Source organism: Camelus dromedarius, chromosome 16, assembly GCF_036321535.1.
Source record: "Camelus dromedarius isolate mCamDro1 chromosome 16, mCamDro1.pat, whole genome shotgun sequence".
NCBI lineage: Eukaryota > Metazoa > Chordata > Mammalia > Artiodactyla > Camelidae > Camelus > Camelus dromedarius.
The window spans coordinates 30,767,962-30,793,514 of NC_087451.1; the positions used below are offsets into that span (position 1 = coordinate 30,767,962).

At 57.6% G+C, this 25,553-nt stretch overlaps 1 protein-coding gene and 1 long non-coding RNA gene across 3 annotated transcripts in view; one reads left to right on the top strand and one right to left on the bottom strand.

Annotated features, from left to right (window-relative positions):
- The window catches only part of SEPTIN9 (septin 9), a 151,803-nt gene extending 126,587 nt beyond the window's left edge, over positions 1–25,216 (bottom strand). Inside the window, exons 1-2 of one of the 2 annotated variants that reach the window (XM_064495481.1) lie at positions 25,149–25,216; positions 9,356–9,412 (exon numbers count right to left, since the gene is read on the bottom strand). In XM_064495481.1, coding sequence (XP_064351551.1) covers positions 9,356–9,412; positions 25,149–25,167 — 76 coding nt within the window. In that variant the 5' untranslated portion in view covers positions 25,168–25,216. Of the gene's footprint in view, positions 1–286; positions 509–9,355; positions 9,413–25,148 lie in introns of those variants that run through there. The other variant, XM_064495482.1, reaches the window with a different exon arrangement.
- LOC116157831 (uncharacterized) lies at positions 1,007–5,204 on the top strand. Its single transcript, XR_004142084.2, has 2 exons — positions 1,007–1,192; positions 3,677–5,204. It is a non-coding gene; the product is annotated as an uncharacterized LOC116157831 (long non-coding RNA).
- Positions 25,217–25,553: the final 337 nt, after the last annotated feature.

Consider the following 25,553-nt stretch of genomic DNA (forward strand, 5'->3'; position numbering starts at 1 on the left):
GGCCCACGGGCTCCACATTCACAGCCGTCTTAAGATGCAAAAGCAGCACGTGGGGAAAAGAAAGAGAACTAGTCGGGGAAGGGGAGCCGAGATCCAGTAACAGCCAGACTTCGCCAAGCTTGGCTTTCGGAACGTTACATCCAAGACCTCAGAACAGCCCAAAGGGAAAGAAGTAGGCCCACAGAAATGAGTCAAAGTGACCCCAGGGTGCCTACTTCCCGAACCATAAAGAAAGCTCTGAGTTAAGGGGAAGGGGCAGCCTCGGGGAGGAGGGCCGCTGGCCTACCTGTGATCCGGTCTCTCTCCATCACTACGGATATATTTAGCAGCAGGCGGGAGTCCCGGCGTCCCCCTTTCCAGAGGCGTCCTCCCCTTTCTCACCCCGTCTCCCTCCCTCTTTCTGCCTCCTCCTCCTCCTCCAGAAACACTCTTTGTCTGGTCTAATTTCTTCAATCTGTTGCAATCACGAATACATCCAAATTACCACATTTCCATGTGCTGATCATATGTTAGAGCTCCAAACCGAAGTAGCATTGTCTCTGAATCGGGAGGGGAAGAGGAGTGAAGGAGAGACGTGGAAAAAAAAAAAAGAAGAGGCGGGCGCGAGGGCCGGACGTGGACCCTGAAAGGCTGCCGCGGTCCCCTGGGTCCTCCTGGGCCGAGGACCGGCCGCCGGGCTTTGTGTGCGCGGCTCCAGAGGTGCAGCGTGCGGCTTCCGGCGGCCTTCTCTCCACCCCCTCCGGCCCCTCCGCCCGAGCCTCGCTGCTCCTTTTTAATATCCACTTGGAGAAGCTGAACTTAGCCTCTTGGAAACCAGCTCGCAGAGTCGAATTCCTGGCGACTTCCAAAGTCCTTCATTTCCCCCACCCCGGCCCGCGATGCTGCGATTTCCTTTGGTTCCAGCGTTTGGAAAGCCTGGTTCCCGCCTGCCTGCCCTCCAACCTCCGCCGGCCCTTCACCCCAACCCCGACCCGGCCGGAAGGAGGGGCAGTCGCGCCCTGGGCAGGCGGCGGAGGGCCGGCTCAGGAGCACCTGCCGGGGAGGAGCCCAGAGAAGTCACCCCGGCAGACGCCTGGGTGTCCCGGCAGCCTGCGGTGGCGGTGGTGGAGGCAGCTGGCCGTCCCGCCTGAGCCAGAGGGAGAGCGCGGGATGGAGACTTCCTGGAAGACTCCTGCCACACACTCATGAGTCAGTGAGTCTCCCGCCGTCCCCCGGGAGGGAGCGCGGCTCCTCGCCACCGATTTCCCCAGACTCAGCGCCTCTCTGGGCAGGGACGGGGGGCCCAGCTGGGCTGGGGGCTCGGTGCTGCTTCCTGCTGCTCACTGGGGTACCCGGGCTGCTCAGCTGGCAGCTCGGTGGGGAGAGGGAGGGCGGCAGCACGTGCTAAGGGTGAGGGCTGGGGGGCTGTGACTGGGGGGCATCCCCTCTGCTCTTTAAGTTTTATTCACCTCCAGGGTTCAAACTGGCAACCCTCTGCCCAAGACAAAGAAACAGGTTTTGTCTGCCTGACCCTGTTTAAAGCAATCATGTGTTCGTGCCAGTGTCGAATACTTGGGCAATCGCACTGAGAACTCCAGATTTTCCGCTTCTGTCGGAAAAGGGAGGGTTCATGGCCCATGGCCGCACTGAACGAGCCTTCCGGCCCAGCCACACGGCGCTGGTTTGAGGCGTGCTATTCACTTTAGATAAAAGCGCGTTTTCTGGTCTGCTGTGGTCCACCCGCAACCCCCAGCCCCCTCACTCATTTTCATTAAATGCCAGCCCCTCCTCCAGAGCGGCCTCTGAGTTTGCAGCCCCTGCCCCACACGGCCACGTGAGCTGTGTTCCCACAAGAGGCCTATGCACGGTTCTCTACTGGATGGCACAAAGTCCCTGTCCCCTCCTGCCCAGGGTAGGACCCCAAATGCAGTCTCCTAGGTAGTAAGGGCATCTTCTTGGGTGGGGTGACACCTGCTGGGAGACACCAAATTGCAACCCCCCTCCCCCAGCAGAACCTGGAGGACAGCTCCAAGGGTGGCTCCAAGTGACGGAAGGTGGGTCTGGAGACTTCCGGGCACTGTGGTGGGCTGAATGATGACCCCTAAGATCTCACAACCCAATCCCTGGCACCTGTGCAGGGGACCTTATTTGGAGAAAGAGTCATTGTGGGTGGGATTCAGTGAAGGATCTGGAGATGGGAGAATGTCCTGGATCATCAGGGTGGGTCCTAAACGCCACTCGCGAGATCTGACATACAGAGAAGAGGATGAGCAGAGAGAGGTGCGAAGATGCTGGTCTTGGAGACCGGAGTGATGCGGCCATGAGCCAAGAAAAGCCAGCAGCCCCCAGAAGCTGGAAGAGGCAGGGAAGGAAACACGTTTCTCCCTCAGAGCCTTAGGAGGGCACACGGCTCTGTGGACACCTTGATTTCAGATTTCTGGACTCCAGAGCTGTGGGAGAAGGCACTTCTGTTGGTGTAAGCCCCGTGGTGTGTGGGCGTCTGTTACAGCCGCCAAGGGGCACTCGTACAGACACCACAGCCCGTGGGCCTGCGCTCCCCGGGCCACGTCTTCTCGTGATTGCACTTCATTCCACGACGCCACATGAAACCAACCACTGACAGCCACAGAGCTGGAACGGTGGGAGTCAGGGAGGTTTGGGGGTTTGTTCATTCAGTCTCTTTTTTGATTTTGAGAGAACTCTTCCTCATTGCTTTTACTGAGTATAAATGCACTATGTGTTCATCATAATAAATTTAGAAACTACAGAAAAGAAAGAACACTTCGAATGCCATGGGGGACCCTCCGGCACCCATTCCAGCCACGTCAAGAGGCCCAGGAAGGCCCCGCAAGGCGGCAGACCCAGGCCGGCTGGGGAAACGCGGGGTGGGCCGGGACAAGAAGCCCCGCCATGGCCTCAGCCGTCCCGGCCGCCTCCTCCTGCAGGCGCCGGTGGCACGCGCTGTGGGTTTTGCTGCTGTGGTTGTTGCAGCTGCCGAGAACGGCTTTGACCCTTGGGCACCCCCCTCCCAGCACAGTCTGGCTCAATGTCCATTCCCCAACCATGCCTAAAAATCTGAGCATTCTGGCCCAAGCTAGGGATAATCTGAAACCAAAAACCTGGCAGCACTGATTGGCTCCAATGGGGCCGTGTTAGTCATGAGCCGGCGCAGAGGCTGGGCGCAGATAGGGTGAGGCCAGGCAGGGGGAGCGGGAGGGCAGCCCCTCGCCCCCACTGCTGAGGAGTCCCAGCCCCGACCCCAGCACTGGCCACTCAGGGGACAACTGGCAAGGTCAGGCCAGACCTGCATCCCCAAAGCGGGAGCCCCACATGGCTCCCCCATCCAGCAGGATATGGATGTGGCTCTATGGTTATGCAAAACTTTGTCCCAATCTTAAATTCACCAGGCCCACTAGCATAGTAAACCAGAGAGTAGTCCCAGCGGGCTGGTGGGGGGGGGTGGGGGGGGGAGTGTCTGCTGGCTTTTTAAGCCAGCACTTCCCAAACTGGACCAATGCCTGCTATCCTAGGGAGGCAAGAACCCCCTCCCCTCCGGGCCACAGTCTGGGGCAACTTTGCTTGTGCCAGCCCCAGTTCCCGGCCACCCGAGCCTGCCCACCTGCTGGGGTGGGCACAGCTGTCCAACAGCCCCTTCCAGACCGTTCTAAAAGCAGTATCTCTCTGTCCTTCACTCCAGAGACCTCCACCTGTGCTCTGCATATTCCCAGACACCTCCTTTCCGATGTCACCGTCGCCAGCAAGGGGCCCAGTGTAAGAAGGAGGAAGGACTGCTTTATCTTTAAAGATACAGCTAGGCCCTCTTCCAGGAAGCACGTCTGCTTGCCCCCGCACCCACCAGGGAGGGGACACAGAAGTGAGAGGCGATCCCAGGCCAGGAGAAAAGGGAGCAAGAGCTGCAGGTGATCCTGACCTGGGCATCAGGGGCCTCGGGAGGGCACAATCTTCTTCCCGGTGCTCATCCTGGGGAGGGGCCTGTGAGGAGGTGGAGGACTAGCAATCAGACTGAAAGGACACTTCCTGAGGCTCTGGGCTCAGATTTCCTGCCCTGCTCACCTCCCCACCCCTCATACAGGTACATGGGACCACTCCACAGTCAGCTCCAAGCTAGAGGGGCCGCCAGCCTGTCATTTTAAAAACTGACTTTTCCATTCATTTCCTGCTCATCCCCACATTCCATTGCTTCCCTGAGTTAAAAATAAAGGCGCTCCATCCCCCAAGCCCCTCCCACTGACCCTCCTGCAGCCACTGCTACTGTACCTGCCAGCAGCCGGGCAGCCGGCCGAGGCCCTCCTGGGCCAGCCCCAGTCTGGCTGCCGCAGCTTCCCCAAGCAAGCCGGGTCCGGGCCCGGGGCCGGCTGCATTCCTCTCCGGAATCTTTGCTCCACTCTTTATTGTGCCTCAAGTTTCAGCTGCAACTAAATAAATACAATCCCGCTACTCTCGGCCCTGGGGACAGCCACAGGGTTTACTGGTGCAAACAGCCTGGGCTGGCCTGTTGCTTTGGGAGTTCTTCCAGATCGGTGTGGAAGGAAATCTGGACAATGGAGACGAGCAGCCCAGATGAGGCCAAACTCCACGGTTAACAGCCCCCACTCTCAGCCATCCTTCCCTGACTGCGGCCCTGCCGAAGCCGGGATTGGCACTTCACTCCTAAAGGCCGCCCCCACCTGCCTGTGCAGAGTAAGGGGGAATCCAGCGTCGTGGAGACCAGGGCCCTTGGCAGTCTGCCCCAAGGCCCCCCGTGCTTCAACTCTGAAGAATACTGAAAACTCCCCAAAGGGCTGTTGCCTCTCACTTCCCGCTGGGAGCCCAACATTCTGCCTGCTCAGTAAGCACCTAATAAATGCCCACTCAATGAACAATGGCTGTGAGATCCAGTGTGGAGACTAACCCAGCCCAGCCCTGCCCAACAGAACCTTCTGCGCTGATGTAAACGTCTGTATCTGCAAGGTCAGTGTGGCAGCCACGTGTGGCTGAGAGTTTCCAGCATGGCCAGTGCTACTGAGGACTGAGTTTTTCATTTGTGTTAAATAAATAACTTAAATGTAAACCCATGCCTGCTAGCTGCCCTGCTGGACCAGGTCTACCTCTCCTCCTCCTCCTCCCTGGAGACAAGGCATCCTCCGTAAATTTCTTCTCCAGAAGGCAAACAGAAAAGCGACTTTTCAGCCAAGGCAAAAAGAGACTGATATTTCTGTTTTAAACTTGTTTTTTTGTTTTGTTTTGTTTTTTTGTTTTTGCCAATCCCCCCAAGCTTCTCCTATCAAGTTCAGTTCAATGATATTTACTGGCCGCCTGCCGCAAGCGCCCAGCCCCAGGGTGGGGAGGATGCAGAACTCCCCACCGCCCACCTGCTAACGGGGTTGTCAGGCTGGGTCAAATTACCCTGAAAGAGAATGACTTCCAGGGCTGGGACCCATCAGAGCAGAGTGGGAGGCTGGGCCAGGCTGGGAGGCGTCACAGTGAGTTTACAGGTCATCCCGTGGGGAGAAGGGAACCAAAGGTTCTTCGAGCCAGGGGACACTGACCACATCTGTTGTAAGGAGCTCGTAAATGGTGCCAACTGGCCTGGCCCAGGCACTCGGGAGGGACTGAGTAAAGCCCTCTGAATGCTGACTGGACAGGGAGGAGCCTCCGCTGGGAGGAAAGGGTAGGGGTGAGGGGAGACACATCAAGATCACGGGCGGCCCAACCAAGGGCCATGGTGGGGGGAGGCGAGCTGACAAGATCTTGTGTTGACTTGGGAGTTCTGGGGGGACAGAGGTCAAGGACGACACTGGGACTTCTTGCTTGAGTGCCTGGGTGGGTGGCAAGGCTGAGACAGGAGAGAAATGGAGGAGGAGTGGGTGTCGGGGGTAGGAGGGGATGTAACAGCTGGGGGTGCCTGCGGGAGCCCAGGAGTCAGATGCACAGTGGCCAAGACTCTGGGGGCCTCTTCCTGGACCATCTCCCCAGCAGAGGACACTCCCTCCCTACTCCCTCCCTCCCTCCCTCAGTGGCAGGGCAAGCAGTTCTCCTGTGCTGCCCTGGAGAGACAGTGGACAGTTACTGTCCATGGGGGACGACGACAGTAGGACAATGAGTACAGCTGAGCGCAATGACATTGGGCTGGAGACACGCTGGGTAGGGGTGGGTGAGCTAGCACAGGAAGGTGGGGGTGGGGAGGAAGCCACAGGGATCATATTCTTCCCCCGACCCCAGAGGGCAGGGACGCAGCCCAGACAGCAGCGTTTTGGGGAGATCCTTCCGTGGGGGAGAACTGACCACCCGCGATAACCACTGGAAAGGAGCGCTAGTTCCCTGCGGCCGCTGGGACAGATCACACAAACCGGCGGCTTAACATAACAGGAACTGATTTTCTCACAGTCCTAGAGGCAGAAGTCCAAAACCAAGGTGTCAGCAGGGCCGTGGTCCCTCCAGAGGCTCTGGGAAAAATCCTTCCGTGCCTCTTCCAGTTTCTGGTGGCCCCAGGCATCCCATGACTTGCAGCTGCAAAGCTCCAATCCCTGCCCCCGTCTCCATGTGGCCCTCTTCTTAGGAGGGAGTTAGGACCCACCCTAACTCCAGTATGACCTCCCCTCAAGACCCTTCACTAACCTGTCAAAGACCTATTTCTAAATACAGTCGCTTTCCGAGGTTCTGAGTGAACGTGAATGTAGGAGGGGGCACTGTTGACCCCACTCCCGGAGGAATAAAGGTGCAACTGGGGCCGAGGCCACCACCCCGGAGGTATCTGAAGGAGGAGAGGCAGGACCCAGCCACGCACCGGAAGTCAGGGCAGAAGAAGGCCCCAGGGATCCCAGCCTGGGGCCGGCAGGCTGGGCTGGCTGGGCAGCAGCGAGGTGAGGAAGTAGACGGCGGAAACGCCATGTATGTGCCGTGGGAACCAGGGCAAAGGTCGGCCGGAGACTGGTCTGGGAGGCAGCTGCCCAGACCGGCTGCTCACGGCACAGAAATCGGGTGAGTGTAGGAACAAACCAGAAGGCCACTGGGGAGGGCAGGGGGTGCGCAGCTCCCCAGCCCAGCCCGTCTGCCCACGAGCACTTGTCCAGCAGTGTTTGGAACAGAGAAACCCTTCCTTGGACCTCCAGCAACAGGCCGAGGGGTAGAAAACTCCACCTCCCCACACGGAGGAACCCCCGCCCACAGTCAAAATAAATGAACTAAGCTACATGGATCTCTGTGGACAAATCTCAAAGTTGTTCCATCTCATGAAAAAGCACAGGGCAGAGGCTGGCTCCCTGGGACACGTGATGTGATGCTCCTGGCGTCCAGGAGGAGGCGGCATGTCGTGCAGACCACCCGTGGTACAGACACGCTCACTGGAGCAGTTCTAACAGTTCTAAATTCAGACGTGCGCCCCTCCCCCCCAGCGAGAACAGGGTCCCCAGATGCTTGGGCTACACCTGTAACACCTTATTTCTTAAGCGGGATAGTGGGTGCACAGGTGCTTTATTTTATTCTTTACATTTTTTATATGCCTAACAATTCCATTTTTTTGAAAAAAGACAGGAAGTGAGTAAGCTGTCAGAGGTCAACCGTGGGTGTCGTCTGGGCTGAGGGACTGTGGCTCATGCCAGAAACAGCCATCCCTTGGTCTCCCAGTCCCAAACACAGCCTCGTGAAATCCTGAAATAAAGAAGGAGGCACCACAATGTGGGCCCTCTGCCTTCTGGGGAAGAGCCGGGGCGCAGGGGCCAGACACAGCTCAGGCAGAGTGTGGGACAGAGGTCAGGCTGGGATGAGGGCAGGGGTGGATGGCGGCTCCAAATGCAGGGTTCTGTGAGGGTCAGAGGGAGTACGGGGCTGAGAGGCTGGGGGTCCAGGAAAGAACCCTACCTGGAACAAGGTCCTAGCCACTGGGAGGCAGGGATTTGAGACAGGAACCAGGAAGACAAGGAATGGGTGTCTGGGCCGGAGCCCGCAGGGGCCCCCAGAGAGAGGATTTCGTGTGTCAGCAGGCGGTCCCATGTGAAACCCAGATCATGGCTTGCCGCTTTGGGCTTGGGCAAATTATGCCTTAGGCTTCCAAGGGGAGCCGTGGCCACAGCTGCCAAGTGCTGATGGCACAGAACTGGCCAGTCTGAGCAAGGGGAAGTCACGGCCAGAAGGAGGCTGTGTCCACACAGCCCAGGACACCAGCCTCCCCAGCCCTCACTCCCAGGGTGCAGGGGCCTCCCCCATCCCATCAGGCCCCATCAGGCCCCATCAGGCCCACCAGAGAGAGGCAGACAGCTGCAGAGGCAGGGGGAGCCAAGAAAAGCTCCCCAGGAACACAGCGGCGGCTGGACAGCCCAGTGGTTAGCGGCCTAACATGTCTGCAGGGGGTGGGGCTCCTGCTTAACCACGGATGTGAATCATTCACCACCCTGGAGGCTGGAGGCCTCCAGCCCTGCGTCACCCTTCCTTTCCCACCCCTAGCCCCATCCTGCCCTGCAAGGGCTTCATACATGCGGCCTGAACATCACGCACCGTCTGACATGACTCCCACCCCTACCCCGCTCCCCAGAAAGAGCCGCCCTCGGCCATCCCATGGCCCTGGGGGTGCCCAGCCCACCAGCTGGGGGTCGCCTCTGGAGGACAAACTTGGGGAGAGGTTTGGGCTGGCCCCGGAAGTGGGCTCGGGAACATCTGGGGGCAGAATTCTGGGGTCCCAGAGAGCCAGCGTGGTCTGGAACCACCTAATTTCAGCACCGTTAGCCACATGGACACATTAAGTGGAAATTAATTTTAAAAATAAATTAAATAATTCTATGCAAATGAATGAATAAATAAAATAAACTTAACAGTGTATCCTTCAGGTGCTACCGTACTAGATGGCGCGGGTACAGAGCACATCCACCGACACAGAGAGTTGTACTGGATGTGGCTGGCCTTGAAGGTGGGGTGTGGGCCCCCGGTGGGGACATCCCCTCCTCCAGAACAGCTGCCACATCACCAGTATGTCCCTCCGCCCATCCGGCCTGGGGTCTGGCACCCCACAGGTCCTTGACACATCTCTGCCATCTCCTTGGGGGGACAAGTCCCTCCCTCTCTGGGCCCCAATGTCCTCTGACAAGAGGCCACAGAAGGAGCACGGACCCTGGGCCTGGCTGCTGGACATGCCAACAAAACTGCAAGGTAGCCTCCTAGATGGCTGCCCTGGGGGCAGATCTGGGAGGCAGAGGTGCCCGGTGGGGAGAAGCCGCACAGACCTGGCTGGGGCCCCGAGATTGAGAGGCGGAGTCCCCGCACGCCCCCCACCCCTCCGCCCTGCCCACACCAGGCTGTGGTGGTCGAGTCTCTTCCAAGCCTGTGAGCAGTGACTCCTGCCCCAGACCCACAGAGGGGGGCCAAGGCGGAACGAGGCACTTACCCGGGCCAGTCGGGTCACCAAGCTTCCGCAGACGGCCACTGGAGGTCCGCGCGACTCCTAAAGACGGGGCAGAGGGCAAAGGTCACTTGAGGCCACTGGGGGCTGGTTAGCACTGGGCATACCCTCCCCTGGGCTTCTGCCGAGGGCTCCAGAACCTGGAACCCGTCCCTTGTGGGGCCAGAGGCCCTGGTCCTCCCAGGTAACACGGGGACCCGGCCGCCACCTGCAGTAACAGCCACCACCATCTGGCTGCTGGCCCCTGGCCAGCCAAACCCTTTACATGCATTTTCCCACCTAACTCTCACTACCCTGTTTTGCAGATAAGACAGCCTGGTCTCAGTGGGGTCGAGTCGCTTGTCCGAGGCCACTCGGCTGTGAGGAATTGAGCCCAGAATGGAGCCAAGTCCATCAGACTCCAAAGTCTGGGCTTGACTCGAGTGTGCCTGGTCGCCAGGACTGCCTGTGGGATGGAGATGTACGGGCACAGGTCGGGATGGGGCTAGGTCCCAGCATAACTGCATCTACCCGTCTCGGGAAGCGAGGTTCCCTGCCCCGGGGTCTATAACACGGGGGAAGTGGGCCGGACGAGGAGGAGGGAGGACGCACTGATCTCTCCCCGGACCCCCGGAGGGAGCAAGAACAGACCTCCACTTCGTGCCTCCCTGTACACACCCCTCCGCCCGGCACGCGATCCCTGGGGAGGCACAGGACAGGCGAGTCCCAACTCGAACAGATTTGCTGAGGCGCTAAGCCGACCAGACCCCAGAGGCTCCCAGCAGGCGGCCGCCCTGTTGCTGCCAGGTCACGGGGCTTGAGTCTGCCACCCGGGCAACCAGGCCATCCTGCAGACAGTGGCAGGGACACCCACGCTGGCCCGACGGAGGCCTTCCCACGGACAGCGAGACAAGCTGGAGAAGGGCCTGCAGTGCAGCAGGGGCCCAGGCTGCAGCCAGACACCCACCTGCAGCCTCTGCCATCTGACATGCACCCAGAACCCAGAACGCTGGGGTCAGAGGTGCCAGCTGCTCCCCTGCCGTCCTCCAGAGAGGCTCTCGTATCATTTATTCATTCATTCATTCATTCCACAAACTCGCTGCTAAACTACGACCGACCAGGAGTGAATGCAGTCACTTTCTTTCTAAAGATTCCAGAGCCCTAAGCAGGGCGTCCTGCAGACCTGGTCTTCATGTCCAGCTCCCCCGGACGCGTACACTCTCCATGTTTGCAGGATGACTAGGTATGGGTCAACAACATGGGCCAGGTCTGCCCAAAATGAGCAAGATACCTGCCACTAAGCCTTGGCCTCTTTCTGGGCTGGGAGGACCCCAACATGGCCCCAATTTTAGGTGAACTCACCCACCATGTAAACAACACTGTAAGAGGTACACACTTGAGTGGTTCTGGGTGGGGTGAGCACGGGGGCCCGACACGCCTTCAAGAAGACATGGGGCAGGGAAGGGGGACCAAGGAGGACCAGGTGGACGCTGTGCAGTCACAACCACGCCCACTGCCAAGGCTCTGAGACAACCATGAGCTCTGTGTCCATTCTCCCCCTCACTCAACGTGATACCCCCCGAGGCAGGAGCCACCAACTGCATTTCACAGATGAGGGAAGCGAGGCTCAGAAGCCGTGAGGCTGTCGAATCTCCTGCAATGCCCCCATCCCCACCCCAGCCACGATGATGGCTGACCATATGTGTCAATTTAACTGGACGCCCGGGTGCCCAGATATTTGGCTAAACACTATTTCCAGCTGTGTCTGTAAGGGTGATTGCAGGTGAGATGAGCGTTTGATTGGGGGGTTGGGTAAAGCAGACCACCTCCCCTGAGGGCCTGAACAGAAGGCAAGGCAGAGGAAGGAGGATCTTCTCTCTGCCCGGCCACATGAACTGGAGGGAGCACCGGTCTTCTTCTGCCTGAGGACGGACCATCGGCTCCCCTGGTTCTCAGGCCTGCGGACTTGGACTGAACACACCCGAGACTTCCTGGGGTGTCCCGCCTGCAGACGGCAGGTGGGGGGCGTCCTCGGTCTCCGTGACGGCGTGAACCAGTTCCTCGTAGTAACTCTCTCCCTCTCTCCTAGTGGCTCCAGCGCACCGATGCACCCCACGGATCCGCGGCCCCCCAGGGCAGAGGTCCCAGCGCCCTGCCCTCAGGGCCCACTGGACACCAGACGCGTCTGCTCACTGCTTTGCGGTGACACCTCTGTCCTTCCTCGGAAGTCCAACCAGAATGGCGATTGCAGGCCGGCCCTGCCAGACAGAGAGGCTGGACAGACCACGGCCTCAGGCCTGCGGGGGGCAGGCGGGGCCAGCACGCGGCTCCCAGCACTGACGGGCCCCTCAGGCCGGGAGAGGGCAGAGGCTTGAGCGTGCGCGTCCCAGGCCCCAGGTCCGGCCCAGCCGGCCTCACCTCCACGACGGCTGTGCCCTGCTGCCACACACCTAAGCCGGAGCTGCGCTGCCTGCGACGCGTGAGAAGTCGCACCCCTTGTCCTCCCCACACACACAAGCTACGTAGAGCTCGGCTGTCTGGGCTGAAAGCGGCACCAGTGGGAACAGCTGAGCCCATAAGTCCAGTGGGTCCCCGATATGGAAACAGTGTGGTGAGGGATGGAGAAGGCACGGGCCCCACATTCCTGTGGATCGAGTCACTTCTGGCCGCGCCTCCCCCCAGGCCAGCTGGACGGCCACCCGCGCCCCCGCCTCTGGCTTCTGGACAAAGATAAAAATGAAGAGGGTCCACTCAGGTGAAACCCCAGCCCCAGGCATCTGATCCCCAAGAACCAGACCCAGGCGGGGGGTGGAGACACAGCCACGAGGAAGACAGCGCCTGTCTCAGATTCCTCGGGTGGAGCTTTGCTTTATTTACACTGTTTATTTTTCAGACTTCCCAAAACCCGCCACTGGTGCCAGGCAGCCCCTGGCACCGAGAAGATGCAAGGAGCACTCCCTTAATAGAGAAGCGTCCCGCGCGCCCCCTGGCACCCCTGCTGGGTGCCACCTCCACCGCAGCCCTGGGACAAAGCCCAGGCCAAGAGCAGCTGAAACTCAGCCCCCGGGGCCTGATTCCTGAGGCCTGAGCCCCTGAGCAGCCGGAAAAGCCTCCAAGGCACCTTATGGCTCAGCCCTGCCAGTTGCAAATCGAGTTATTTTTATGTGATTTTAAAATAAAGCATACTCAGAAAGAGAGGAGACGGTTGGAAATTCAGCTGTCTGGTGTTGTCCCAGACCAAATGGTTTGAGTTCTCGGAGGCCAGGGAAGCAGGAAGGCCTGGAGTCAGACAGGGTTCGAATCCAGACCTCACCAGGCCCCAGGAAGTGACCTCCCCTTTCCACGTCTCAGCTCCCCTGTCTGCAGAAAGGGGACAGAGACGATGATTACGCACAGGTGACAAAGATGAAATGAGGTCACACACTGTAGGCACTTGGCACAGCACCGGGCACAAAATAAATGTTCAATAGATACTACCATTACTAGTATATTAATTATAGACTAATATAAAATATTATTATTATTACTATACACCAGACACAGGCACCAGCCAGGGCCCAGGGACCTACAATTGCACAGTAACAGAGCTTGGCTGCCCTGTGCTGACACATTTACACAAAATGTAAGTTATAACCAAGGCACCTTGCACGTGACAGCCAGGGTACTGCTACCCCAAGAAAGGCTACCAAGAGTTCTACTTGATCCTTAAAAAACTGAAAATAGAGTTGCCATATGATCCAGCAGGCCCAGTTCCGGGCATATATCCAGAGGGAACTCTAATTTGAAAAGATACCAATGTTTCCAATGTTCATAGCAGCACTATTTACAATAGCCAAGATGTGGAAGCAGCCTAAATGTCTCAAGATGACTGGATAAAGAAGATGAGGTATGTGTGTATATGTGTACACACACACACACACACACACACACACACACACACACACACACACACACACAATAGAATACTACTCTGCCATAAAAACGAATGAAATAATACCATTTGCTGCAACATGAAAGGACCTGGAGATTACCATATTAAGTGAGCGGAGTCAGACAGAGAAAGACAAATATCACATGGTATCACTTATATGTGGAATCTTAAAAAATGATACAAATGAAGCTATTTACAAACCAGAAATAGATTTGCAGACATAGAAAACAAGCTATGGTTACCAAAGGAGAAAGGGAGGGATAAACTAGTAGTTTGGGATTAACATAGACACACTACAAATATAAAACAGATAAACAACAAGGTCCTACTGTATAGTGCAGGGAATTACATCCAATATCTTGTAATAACCTATAATGGAAAAGAATCTGAAAAAGAATATATATACGTATACATATAACTGAATCACTATGCTGTGCACCAGAAACTAACGCAAGATTGTAAATCAACTGTACTTCAATAATAAAAAAAGAAGAACCTTAAAAAAAAAAGTTATATTTTACTCTTTCCCAACTCAGGTTAGCCTAAAACTGTCCAGCCTCCAGGATGGGCTGCACATTAGAGGAAGGCGGGGCAGTTTCCACGATCCAGAAAAAACAGCCAGGATTTGGGGGGCTCAGAATCCTGGGGCCTTCCCAGCCCTGGCCACCCCAGACACCCACAACCACTGTCTGTGCTCACGGAGGCCGGGGCAAAGGCCACTTCATAAATGTTCACGAATCACACGCCAGTGGCAAACACCAGTCAGGCTTCCCACGGTGAGCCGGTGAGCCGCGAGATAAAACACGCTTCAGGTGAGATGAGGTCAGAGACAGGAGAAGGCAGTGAGTGAGGACTCAGTGCTGGCCGGTGTCCCAGAGAGAAAGAAAGGGCAGCATTTCAAACAGGACAGAAGGTGGCCAGTCATGGAGATGGGGCCCCTGGGTCCCCGAGAGAAAGAGGACCAACCTGGGCGGGGGGAGGAGACCTGGGGTGCTCAGGGGACCATCTCGGGGCAGGGAGCCACCATCGCAGTGTGACGGCAGAGTCTGCCTCCAGGTAAACTGCCTGGCGCCCTTCCTGCTCCTTGGCCACAGATATGCCAGGTGCAGTCCCCCGTGGCACAGGTGCTGGCAGACCGGTGCCGGCCCCCTCGCGTCTAGGAGCCCAGATACGATCTCACGGGTGGTCCCCTGTGCATATAATTTGGGGACCCTGGATAGAAGAGAGAAGGATACGGTCACTGTGAAGACCTTTCCTTTTTTTCCCTTCCAAGTAAGTTTTTATGATGGAACCTGGTAAAAGGCAAGGTTGAAATGGGTAACCAGGCACTACGGGCCTACACAGACCATAGACTTAGTGGATTGCTATTATCACACGAATGGCGGGAACACCAGGCTCCATCCCTCTCTCCTACTGGGGTCGCAGAGACACTGTCCCTGCCCACGATCAGCACGGCTGTCCTCAGTGCCCCTGGGACAGCCCAGACATCTTGACCCAAGGAAGGGGAGAGCAGGAGTCAGGCTGTCCCCAAGGGAGGGTGACGCAGCCACCCACCCACACACACTCACACACACACACTCACCCTCCTGCTCTCATGCCAACAGTGAACAGGGCTGGACAGCCCCTCCCAGCCAGAAAGTCACCACCTTCTCAAAAGGGGGCTTTGCAGGAAGGGGCGCTGTGAACACTCGGGCATTCACATCCATCTGCAATAATGAAGAGAGCTTAGCTACAGAAAAGAATCAATTCTCAATGTTTTCCTAAAACTCCTGAGAGTCCTTCAAGGAAGGCCAGGGGCACAGGGACCTTGGCCAGGAGCCCCCCAACTCTCCACCTGCCCCCAGGACACACAGTCTCCCACAGCTTCTTCTGAGGCTCAGAAGAGCCACGTTCCAGCCTTATCTTCAGAGGAACCTGAGATAAGGCGATAAGCCTCCCCCCTCTTCTCCCGCCCCTGCCCTTGGCCGTGTCCGCTGAGGTGTGCATGGACCAGACCTGCAGGCCAGCCTTCCTCCTCCCCCAGGCCGGCAGCTGGGGCTACCGATTCAAGGGAACCTCAGGTATTCATCCGCAGGGTGCAGTATCCTTTTGCCCCGGAGACATCCTCCAGCAAAAGACCAAATACCGCAAAAAGTTCTGTTTTCAACCAAGTTCTGGGCCTCCAAGCCAGGCGTTCTAGTCCCTTCTCTGAATCCTGCTCTGCCCTGCCGTTCCTTCTGTCAGGGGCAAAGGTGTTCCCAGCCCACAGCCCACCCAGTGACAAAGCACCAAGCAAAAGGGGGCCCTGGCGCCCGATGCTGAGGGTCGGGGAGGGGGGTGGGCCCAGCCGCAGGCCTCGGGGCCGTGCCACAGCCTGGGTGAGAGTCAGAGATCAGGGTGTGAGCGCACCTCCAGCTCTCACTGCATCTTGGGGCACACTCAGTTTCACACTCGTGAAAATATTACTGGATGTCTTCTCTGCACCAGGCGCTGTTTCAAGCATACACCAGCAGGATACTGTCTGGAGGTACAACGGTGACCGACAGTGAGCTGGCCTTTCAGTGCCCATGGTGACACTCAAGGCCAGTGGGGAGGCAACACTGGTATCCCCAGGTCGGGGAAGCGCCAGCAGCTCACGTGAGAGGAGGGCCGGGCTCGGCTCCGCCCACATACGGCCGCAGCCTCACCAGACAGTCAAGTCCATCCCCTGACGTCAGCGCTGCCCGGGGACCCACAGAGCCCTTCCCTCGAAGGGTGTCTGGACTCGGTCCCACTCACACAAGAGACACTGCCATATAAAATACACAACCTTTAGTTAAGTCTGAATGTCAGATAAACAATAATTTTAAGCATAAATGAACCCCTCCATTCCTCGCCCCTTCCCAGCTGGTCTTTGAGTGGCAGAAGAGCTGACCGCTGCAGCCTGGGGTCTCCTGGTCCCCAAGTCTTTAGCCTTTGGCTGGATTCAACCAATAGGAGGAGACTGGAAGGCGGGAGCCAGGGAGAACCCGGGTAGACCTGTCCCCCTCTCGCGGCCTGGGGAGATTTCTCCAGCAGCAGTTTCTGTCTGCTGGAGGCAGGCCCACCCTCATCCAGCCTCCCACCCGCTGACCCTGGTCCCTGGACTCCAACAACACGCCTCCCTCTGGTCCTCTGATGGGGTGGCAGTGACTGCCCATGGCTGGTCTCCAGTGGTCTCCGTGAAGCTCAGGAACCTCAAGCACCAGGGCCATTGGCTCACGTGCCTCCCTTCTGAGGCACCGAGAAGGGCCTCAGACTGTTCACACAGTCAAGCGTCTTTGTAAAATTTGCAAAACAGAAAAAACTTTAACTCCGATCAGTTAAGACTGTTGTCTGTTTTCTGGCGCTCACCCTTTCCCCTGCATGTGTACCAGTGGAGGGACTGCGGGTATCAGGGGGCTCCTGCTGAGGAGACGTTAAACGGGAAATATATTGAGCTTGGATTTGGCTGGGTGACATTTCCATGGTTCACAGTCATTTCCATGCAGAGTTAGGTGACTGCTAGTCATCCCAATGTGCAGGTTCAGGAGTACCAGTTTGGCTTTCCCACCTTCTGTACTATTTAAGCACCAGGACCTTGTGCAAGCTAAGCCCACACTCTGCCACCTGAGCTACACCCTGCCTCCACCCCGTCTACTTCTTTCTTGATAGGCATCATGTAAAATGGAATTTATCAGAATTCCTGTGTTTGTAGGGTGAAAAATTGCAGTAGTACCACAGACTCTGAGCTAACTCGCACTTTTTCCACGCATCCCCACTCCCAAAAGTAAAACTTAAATTTTGATTAACCAGGAAGATGAATTAACTTTCTCTTCTCTCAATAGAAAATGATATTACACAGTCATCATATAAGGAAGTGACTAAACAGTATGCGGCCAAAATATGAAAAGGAGAAAAAATTACTTTGGAGAGAGGACAAGCAGCTGATGGGCAAAAACATGATGCTATTTTTCTGGATTTGGGGGTGCTATGAGATTTGCCCACTGTTTAAAATTTAGAATCTGTTGTTATTTCTTGCCTCACTATAAACACATAATCCCCTCATACCTTTAATGTGTTGTACAAGCCCCGCAGCTTGCACCGTGCACCCAGTTTGGCTTTCCCACCATCTGTACTATTTAAGTCCTTCTGTTTTAAATCCTCAAGTGGTTCCGGTTTCCGGGTGAAACCCGGGTTCACACGCCATGAACAAACTGCACATGTGAGGATATGAGCAGGCTGACAAAGTAGGGCCAGTGGACTGAGGGGGAAACAGTGGGTAAGGTGGAGGGGGGCTAGCAGCCAGAAGCAGCTGACGACCACATGAGGAGCAGTGAGGGGGCGCCCCAGAATATGGGAAAGCCTGAGCCAGTCTTCGAGACTTTCTGCTGAATGGGTACCCAAGTCACCACAGAAGTAGACCTGTAGATCCACCTGTAGATGGTCCTAAGTTTCTACTGAGAAGATATACAGAGAGGGAGGTGGGGTGAGGGGTGATGGGCAGAGGCCCCGGGAGGATTGACAAGGGAGATGGTGAGGTGGGGGAAACAAAACAGCAGCCACAGAGGACTGGCCAGGGGGGCCACGCTGTTGACTGGCCTGTGGAGGAGACCGGAGGTTCCAGAAGAAACCACCGCACACGTAACCAGACAGCAGAATGAAAGATCGCCAGGAGAGGTGGCTGGTCACCTGGGGCAGCCGGCCCATCTCCAAGACCAAGGCATTCAGCTGGGCCAAGGAAGCAACGAGATGCCTCCTAGGGTACAGGCACATCCTGTAGAGGCCAAAGGAGAGACAGAGGAAGCTGGGTGGAGCCCCAACACCACACGCCAGTCCGAGAGGGGGACCACAGGCTGCAGGCAACAGGGCAAATCCTCTAGACCATAAGTAGACTTCTCAGTGGCTAGAAGCAAGCTGATAATCAGGGCAAATGGCATTTGCTGCTCATTAAACCTCTTAATAAAATGCTGCATTAGGAACATTTGTTGGGTTTTGGGAGCAATCCCAAGAATGCTGGAATAGGGAGTCATCGTGGGCAACATTTTATTAAATGAATTGCCTGCAAAAATTTCCAGGATCCAACTAGCCCAGGTCCCGCAGCTGTAAGCACGGCTACTGCCACCTCCTCGGCTCAGCACAGCGCCCTGGAGTCAGGGTCACCGGGGCACATCACCAAGGAAGAGCACCCAGGTCGGCAGAGCTCTGGTGGGGGGGGGGGGTGGGTAAATCCGGGGACAGCCATTCTGCAGAGCCATTCAAATCGTAATTGTGGAATCCATGCCTGAGATCTGACTTCAAGCGAAAAGAGCAGAGTTTACAAAGATTTTACAGAGAATACGCAACTCTGCGGAGAAACACTATGTAGCTTTGATAAAGTCAAGCAAGTACCGAAGGGATACACGAAACACAATGTTGCAACTGGAGAATTTGTTCCCTTAATTTCCTGTTCACATTGTTTCGTAACAAGCAATGAATAAAAAGAACCACACACACACACACACACACACACAAAAAGGCAAGAGAGAAAGAACAGATACACAATGTATTTTAGAAAGGTTTCCTTTAAAAAATAGAGCTCAGATCTGGCCGTTGAAGTGTCTTCCAATCTGCTTCTACCCGGAAGGCGCTGCCTCCCAGGGTTTCCCCCTCCCCGTAGCTGAGGGTTTGCCCCTAACACTGGAGGCAGTGTCGATGAGAAATCTACCTCCTCCTCTTTAATCCCATGATGCCAACACTGCATGCACTTAGCTGTTATCCCACCGCCTGGCATCCCCACGGTGTCTTCAGGGGGTCACCTCTGCACCAAAACCCAACACCTGCCCCCTCGACACGTTGGGTCCTGTGGCTGCTGAGTCAAAGTCATGTATTCATTAGTGAGTTTTGCAAACCACCTCCCACCTCCCTCCAGGTTGATTAACCTAGTCCTTAGGCTGGAAGATGGCAGGGGTTGGATTTAACCCACTTCCAAGTGGCTTGGGTTACAGGCACATTATTCCCCTGCTGGGACCCGATCCTGCTGCAAACAGGAGGCCCAGGCCATGGGAAGGTTGTGAAAGCCCCAGGACGCGGGTCAGATTGATCCGCAGGACAAGCCCGAGGCGGCCTGCCAGCTTGCCTCTGCCCAGCCCTGCCTGGTAACCACAGTCACCGGGAGTGATCCCCAGCTTGGGCAGACAGTCGCCGCTGCTGCCCCAACATGCCTGGCCTGGCCGGGACAAGGGGCCCAGGCGTGGCTCTCAGGGACTTCCACAGCAGCTGTGGCCAGCCCCCCTGTTCCCAGGTGCAGCCTTGGGGGGCCCAAGGGGGCCCAGCCACAGCCTCGGTTTCACTGCATGTCCCTTAAGAGTCTCAGGAGGAGCCAGGCCTTTCCAGGAGCCAGAAGGAGGGCAAGGCCCCCTCGTCCATCATGGGAAAAGGAAGGCCCCTGCCTTGGCCCCACCTCTGAAACCCCAGGCCAGGGAGGACACTACTCCCCAGGGGGAGTGATCTGGGCCTCCTCCCCAACCTGGCACTCCGAGGGGCCCCTGGGAGGCTGGGGCCCACACAGGCAGCCCAGAGCAGCCCTTCAGGGTCCCTCTCCTCTGACACAAAGCCAGCAACGCTCAGAGGATGACTGGGACTTGTGTTCCTGCCAGAGAGGGCCCAAGGGCCGCCCTTTGACCTGGGATCATCTTACTGTCCCTGCCACCGCCCCTTGGCCTGTTCTGGAGGCTCACAGGCTGCCAGCAGTCATGCTTCACAGAACCAGGTCAGATTAGGCCCGGAACAAAGCTCAGTTGTTGCAGTTTCCAAGAGGCCACTGACAGCAGGACGCCCAGAGCTGCCCGCCCCTCTGGGCCGGCAGGGGCTCAATGCCCCTCTTCACAGGGCTGCAAGCGGACCCGGGCCCAGGGCGGGACCAGGGAGATAACACCGAGGGAAACAGTGGGGAGCAGAGTGGTGCCCAGAGCCGCCAGGGTGCGGGAAGGACACACGGAGCCCGGCACTCAGTGGTGCCCAGCAGATACTTCTGGAATGAATGACAACCTACACGGAGACTCGAAACAGGCCAGGGACCTTGAGGAGACTGGCACCCCCCAGCTCAGCCCAGCTGTTGCAGCAAAGCCACAGGCTCTAGGCCTCTCGGCAGAGTCCCTGGGCCCAGTTACAGCCGGCCCAACAGGGAGGGGGCAGGGGCCACCAGCCCACCGGCCTCCGGGACCATTCAGTTCTCCCACCAAAGCTCAGTGCTCTGCAGCCCCAGGTCTGAATGCAGTGTCTGCATGCCCACCAGGACAGACTCCCTTTGGCCAGTGCTTTGGCCCAGGCAAACTCTGGCAGCTGCCACTGGGACTCTCAGGCCAAGGCCTCTCCTGGAGCACAGTGGGGGCTGTGATCTTGTGTGCTCTGTGCAGGTCCCTAGGGGGCTTCACTCAGCCATTCATGCCCACCGATCACCCATAAATCTCTGGGGAACATGGAGAGCCAGGGGTTCCAAGGTAACAGCTCCAACAGAGGCATAGGAACCCAGCATGTCACCTCCCTCCCCATCCAAAAGCTCATCATCCCCCTCTAGGCCTGGGCCTCTCTCTCCAGCCCCACTTCCCCCAAGGCCACCAGCTGGATCCGCCCAGGAACTGGCACTCATCAGCCCCAGGCTGGGCCCTGCGCTGATGTGTGCTGAACCTTTCTTATCAAGTACATCTTAAGCAAACTGCAGAGCCCACGCAACACTGCTCACAGACAAACAGTGGTGCCTGTAGGAACAAGGTCCCACCCCCAGGTCCCGTCCACGTGGGGCCAGGGATGGGCGGGGCGTCTCAGAGAAGGACGGCCCACGGAGCCGGGTGGAGGATGGGGTGTGCCTTTTTCCTGCTGAGGGGGGTCCCTAGGTCCTCAGGTGAGGTGTCCTGTGCTGACACCTAGCTGGGAGCTCCAGGCACATGCCGCCCCCCAATTGGTCATAAACTCTAGACTGCTGCCCCTAAGCAGTGAGCTCATGTCCCTTCTCCCCTGTCCTGGCTGGAACGGGTCACCTGGCAGTTCCAGGAAGAAGGCAGGCTGCCTCAAACTCAGGTGCATTGCCAGGTGCATGTATGGCACTCAGCTCCCTGAACCCCTCTGGGCAGCTGGGGAGATGCTGATGGGCAGGTGACTGCAGTCTGGGGGGAGCCCGCCTGTGCCTCCCCCCACTGCAGCAGCCTGGGAGGGGGCCAGCCCCAGGACTCAGGCTCAGCTAGTTCTCCCACAGCTGGGGGGCTTCGGGGTCCACAGGGGTCCATGACCCTGGGCCCAAGTCCAACAGACCCCAGACAGATGGCAGAAGGTGGCTGTTTCTCTCGGCCGAGGTCCCCTGCAGGAGCCAGAGCAGGCAGGCTGGGACGTGAGGAGGCAGAGACGGGGCTGCCAGGGAGGACAGGCGCAGGAGGGGGCAGAGGGGTGGGGCGAGAAGGGGAAGGAAGCGGCCTTAGCGCCCTGCCCTCACTGGAGGCTAGTGCCCTGGGACTGGCTCTCTCCTTCCCAGAAGTCAGCTCCCGGAGCGCTGGGCGTGGGGAAGGCCCGCTCGGCGGGCTAATCTCTCCAACCTGCTTTCTGGATGCAGCCTCCCGCCCTGCACAGGCCTCTGGATGAGTCGCAATGCAAGAGCTTTTCAGCCTTTGATAGGCCAGGTACCCCTCCGGGGATGTCCCAAAAGCCACCAAACATCTCAGCATAATTCCCAAGTCCACTCCGGACTGATGTGAGTCCTTATTTCCATGGCTCTCAGGCCTCAGCTAAGCACCCGGGCCACTGAAAGGCAGGCCCCATGTGACCCGGTATGAAATGGACAGCTCCAAATTCAGGACTTGGGAGGGTCAGACAGCAGCCAGCTCTGATGCCAGGGAGCCAGGGAGAAGCCTGGGCCATGCTCCTGGCCTCCAAACCAGCAGAGGCATGCGGAGGGTGCCGGCCATGGATGAGGATAAGGAAGATGACAGCGGCAAGCTAGAGACAGAGCAGGCGTTTCCAAGCGGTTCTGCACCAACTCATTTCATCTTCACAACAAATTAGTATGGTCCCAGTTTAACAAATGAGGCAGATGAGACGCTCGAGATCAAGCGCTTTGCCCCGCATCGAGGAGGTGCCAGCCCAGGATCTCATTCCAGGAGCCCTTGCTATTAACCACACGGTGCAGATGTGCCCCAGCAAGTGGTGAGGTGGATCCGGGAGGAGCCAGGAGCAGAACTGGAGCTGTCAGACAGAGCCTGCCCCCCAAGAACCCACCTGGCATCCTGCAGCCCCAGTGAGCATTTGCTTTGTTCCCCACCTGGAAGGATCCTTTTAATTCTCCACCTGCTAAAAGCTGCTCATTCCTCAAGGCCCAGTTCAACCTCATCTCCAGCTAAAGCCTCCCGCCAGGGCATTCAGAAGCATTTGGGGGGGGGGGGTGCTGTTAACCAGCCGGGGCCCCACCTGTGTCCTGCCTCCCCAGTGAGAAAGCAGCTTCCATGAAAGCAAGGACCCCATCTTTCATCATCTTCATGCCCTCAAGACCCTGGCTGTACATGCCCAGCACATAATATGTGTTCAACGAATGTACACAGACCCAAGGCACTCGGCACCCCCAAAACAGGTTTTTTAAATGTCTCCCTTTTCAGAGACTGACGAGTGCTCAAACCAGATGCACTGAGAACATTCTAATCATTCAATCTACTTACGAGCCCATAAGTGGATCCAGAAGCAATAATCCCACTCAACCTCGGTGAAAAATAAAAGCCCTCCTGACTGTCCTTCGAGTTTTGACACTGGGGGACTTTTCACACTTTGCTGCTGTCCTTAATTTCAGGGAACGGATGCTAAAGGCCAGTGTGACTTCTGCCAAGTGCCCCTACTCAGAACGGGGCGGGAGGGTCACCAAGAGAACTGGAGAACCTCAGAATGGGGCCAAAGGCCCACCCTGCCACTGGGCTGTCCCTCCCCAGCCTGACCCCACACAACTGCAACAAAGTGACCCGGCTCGCCTTGGACCACTGCCAGGAGAACAGGCTGGAAGAGGTCCAAGCCCTTCCAGGCCCATTCTCCAGGGCCCCGCCCCTCCAGGTAAACACCAGAGCCACAGAGGCTGCCTTTACAAGAGCTGGTTCCTACTCACCCATAAACCCTACTTCCACTTACTGCAAAAACCTTCTTTTTTTTTTAATTTGCAGGGGAGGGGCAGGAATGGAGAAGAGACAGACAGCAAGCTGTCTCAGAGGCCCTCTGGCATCTGGGTAGGAGGGTCTCAAAGTCTCCAACGAAAATGTCAGCTAGCTGGGGGGACCTCGGTCACCCCAAATGTCTAGACCCACCAGAAGGAAAGGAAGGGCGAAGAGCAAAGGGCAAGAGCCAGCTGGTGCCCCTGGGCGGCACTGGGCTGGAGCCCCGGGGAAAGGGCCGCACCAGGCAGCAGCAGCGATGCCCACAACCATCTCAAGCATTTGGAGCAGGCTGGGGAGGGAGACAGGCCAAATGCCAAACCCCAGCCTATGCCACCTGAAGCCCCCTCCTCCCCCACCATTACATCAATGAGCCTGCACTCCTGGGATGGAGCTGTGTTCAGGGTGTCTGAGGGCCATGCTGTTTGCAACAGGGGGTGAAAGTTGAAATTCTAAGCCACTTACCCAGAAGGCTATTTTTAGGGGAAGTTCTGAGTAACCCTCTTTGAGACTATTCTGTATTTGAGATATTCCGTATTACTTGTTTTGATTTCTGAATGTGGAAAGCAAGAGGAGACCAGAAAATGGCCCCAAGGCAGGGGGATGGCACTAAGGACCTCTTCAGCTTCAACTCAGCACCATCATTCTGTCCTCTTATCAAGAAAAATTAATTCCTGAGTCCTTGGCAGAAAACTTCATGTCCAAATAGATTAAGTGGAGGAACAGGAGGAGAAATTTTGAGGAGTGAGCAGAAAAGATGTCATGTATTATTTGATGGCTGAGGACAAGGAAGACAAAAGAACGGAGATCTGGGTTACCCTTAACCTGCCCTTCGAAACTTGTGGCCCCAGTTTACCCATCCATGAAATGGAACTTCAGTGTACCAGAAGGGAAAACACTTATAAAGGCTCCTGAGCAAATGATGAGAGCTGGTCAGGCCCCCTCCACCTGTGTGAGGTCAGCGAGTGGAGTCAGGATGCCAGCACACCTGACACCCAAAAGATGAACGCGAGTTGCCAAGCCCGGGTGCTGCTGACTGGTCCCATTTGGCAAACTTCCTGTGTTCCACAGAGTTATTCCAAGAATAACAGGGTCACCTAAAGAAAGGATGCTGCGGCCTGGACCACCAGCCCTGGAGGCTGACCCCAAGGAAATCCTCCCCCAGCCCCCTCCCACGCACACATTTACACAGGAGGGACCCAACACACCCCAACCGGCGGCGCCTGTAAAGTGAGCAATTCCAGAGAAGGTGCAAGAGGGGAAGAGGGCGAGCAGGAGGGTCGGCCAGCCCAGGGCAGTGTCTCACACAGTGGACTCTTCAGAACGCGAGCGAGCAGCGGCCGACTGACAGGGGCAGGAGACCCTCGGCCACGGTCAGAGGCGAGGCCCAACCGTGCAGAGGTCAGAGGGCTCAGCACCCAGACTCTCCCAGGGCACCGGTGGTCTCGGACCAGCGCGCGGGCCCCAGGCCTCAGGGTGGCGACTTGAAGCAAAGGAGAGAAAGCCAACTCCGTCGGGGGAGCCCAGAGCCTCCAGGCCCCCACGATCCAGATCTGGGTGGAGCTGCGTCAACTGGCGGGCGCGAACTCCCCACGCATCGAAGCTGCCCGGAAGCTGGTGCCCCGCGGCGCCCCCACTTCGAGGACCCGCTCGGCCACCCGCGAGCGCTTCCGCTCAGGTGAGAAGTGCTGGCCCCGGGACACCAACCCCTCCCCGCTCCGGGCGCGGCGCCCACCTGAGTACGACTTCTTCATGGTGCCGCCGTGGCCGCCGTTCCCAGGGAAGTGAGGCGGCGAGGCCGCGGGGCGCGGGCTCCCAGGTCGCTAATCCCGGGCGGAGAGTGGGAGGGATGGGGGCGGGGAGGAGGGGATGGGGAGGAGGAGAGGCCCCGCCCCGGCCCCGGCCCCGCCCCGCCCGGTGGAGGTGCGCGCCGCGCCCCGCCCCGCGCAGCCCCACACCTGGCCGAGCCCCACGGGCGGCGCATCCCGACGCCGGCCCGGGAGCGGCAACCATGAGCCGGGTCCTGCGCTCGCCCCCGTTCAGCCCGGGCGCGCCCCCGCGGCCCCGACGATGTGGCCCCGACACAGGCTGACCGAGGGTGGGGGTCGCCAAGGTGGTGACCGTTGCCAGGCGCCACCCC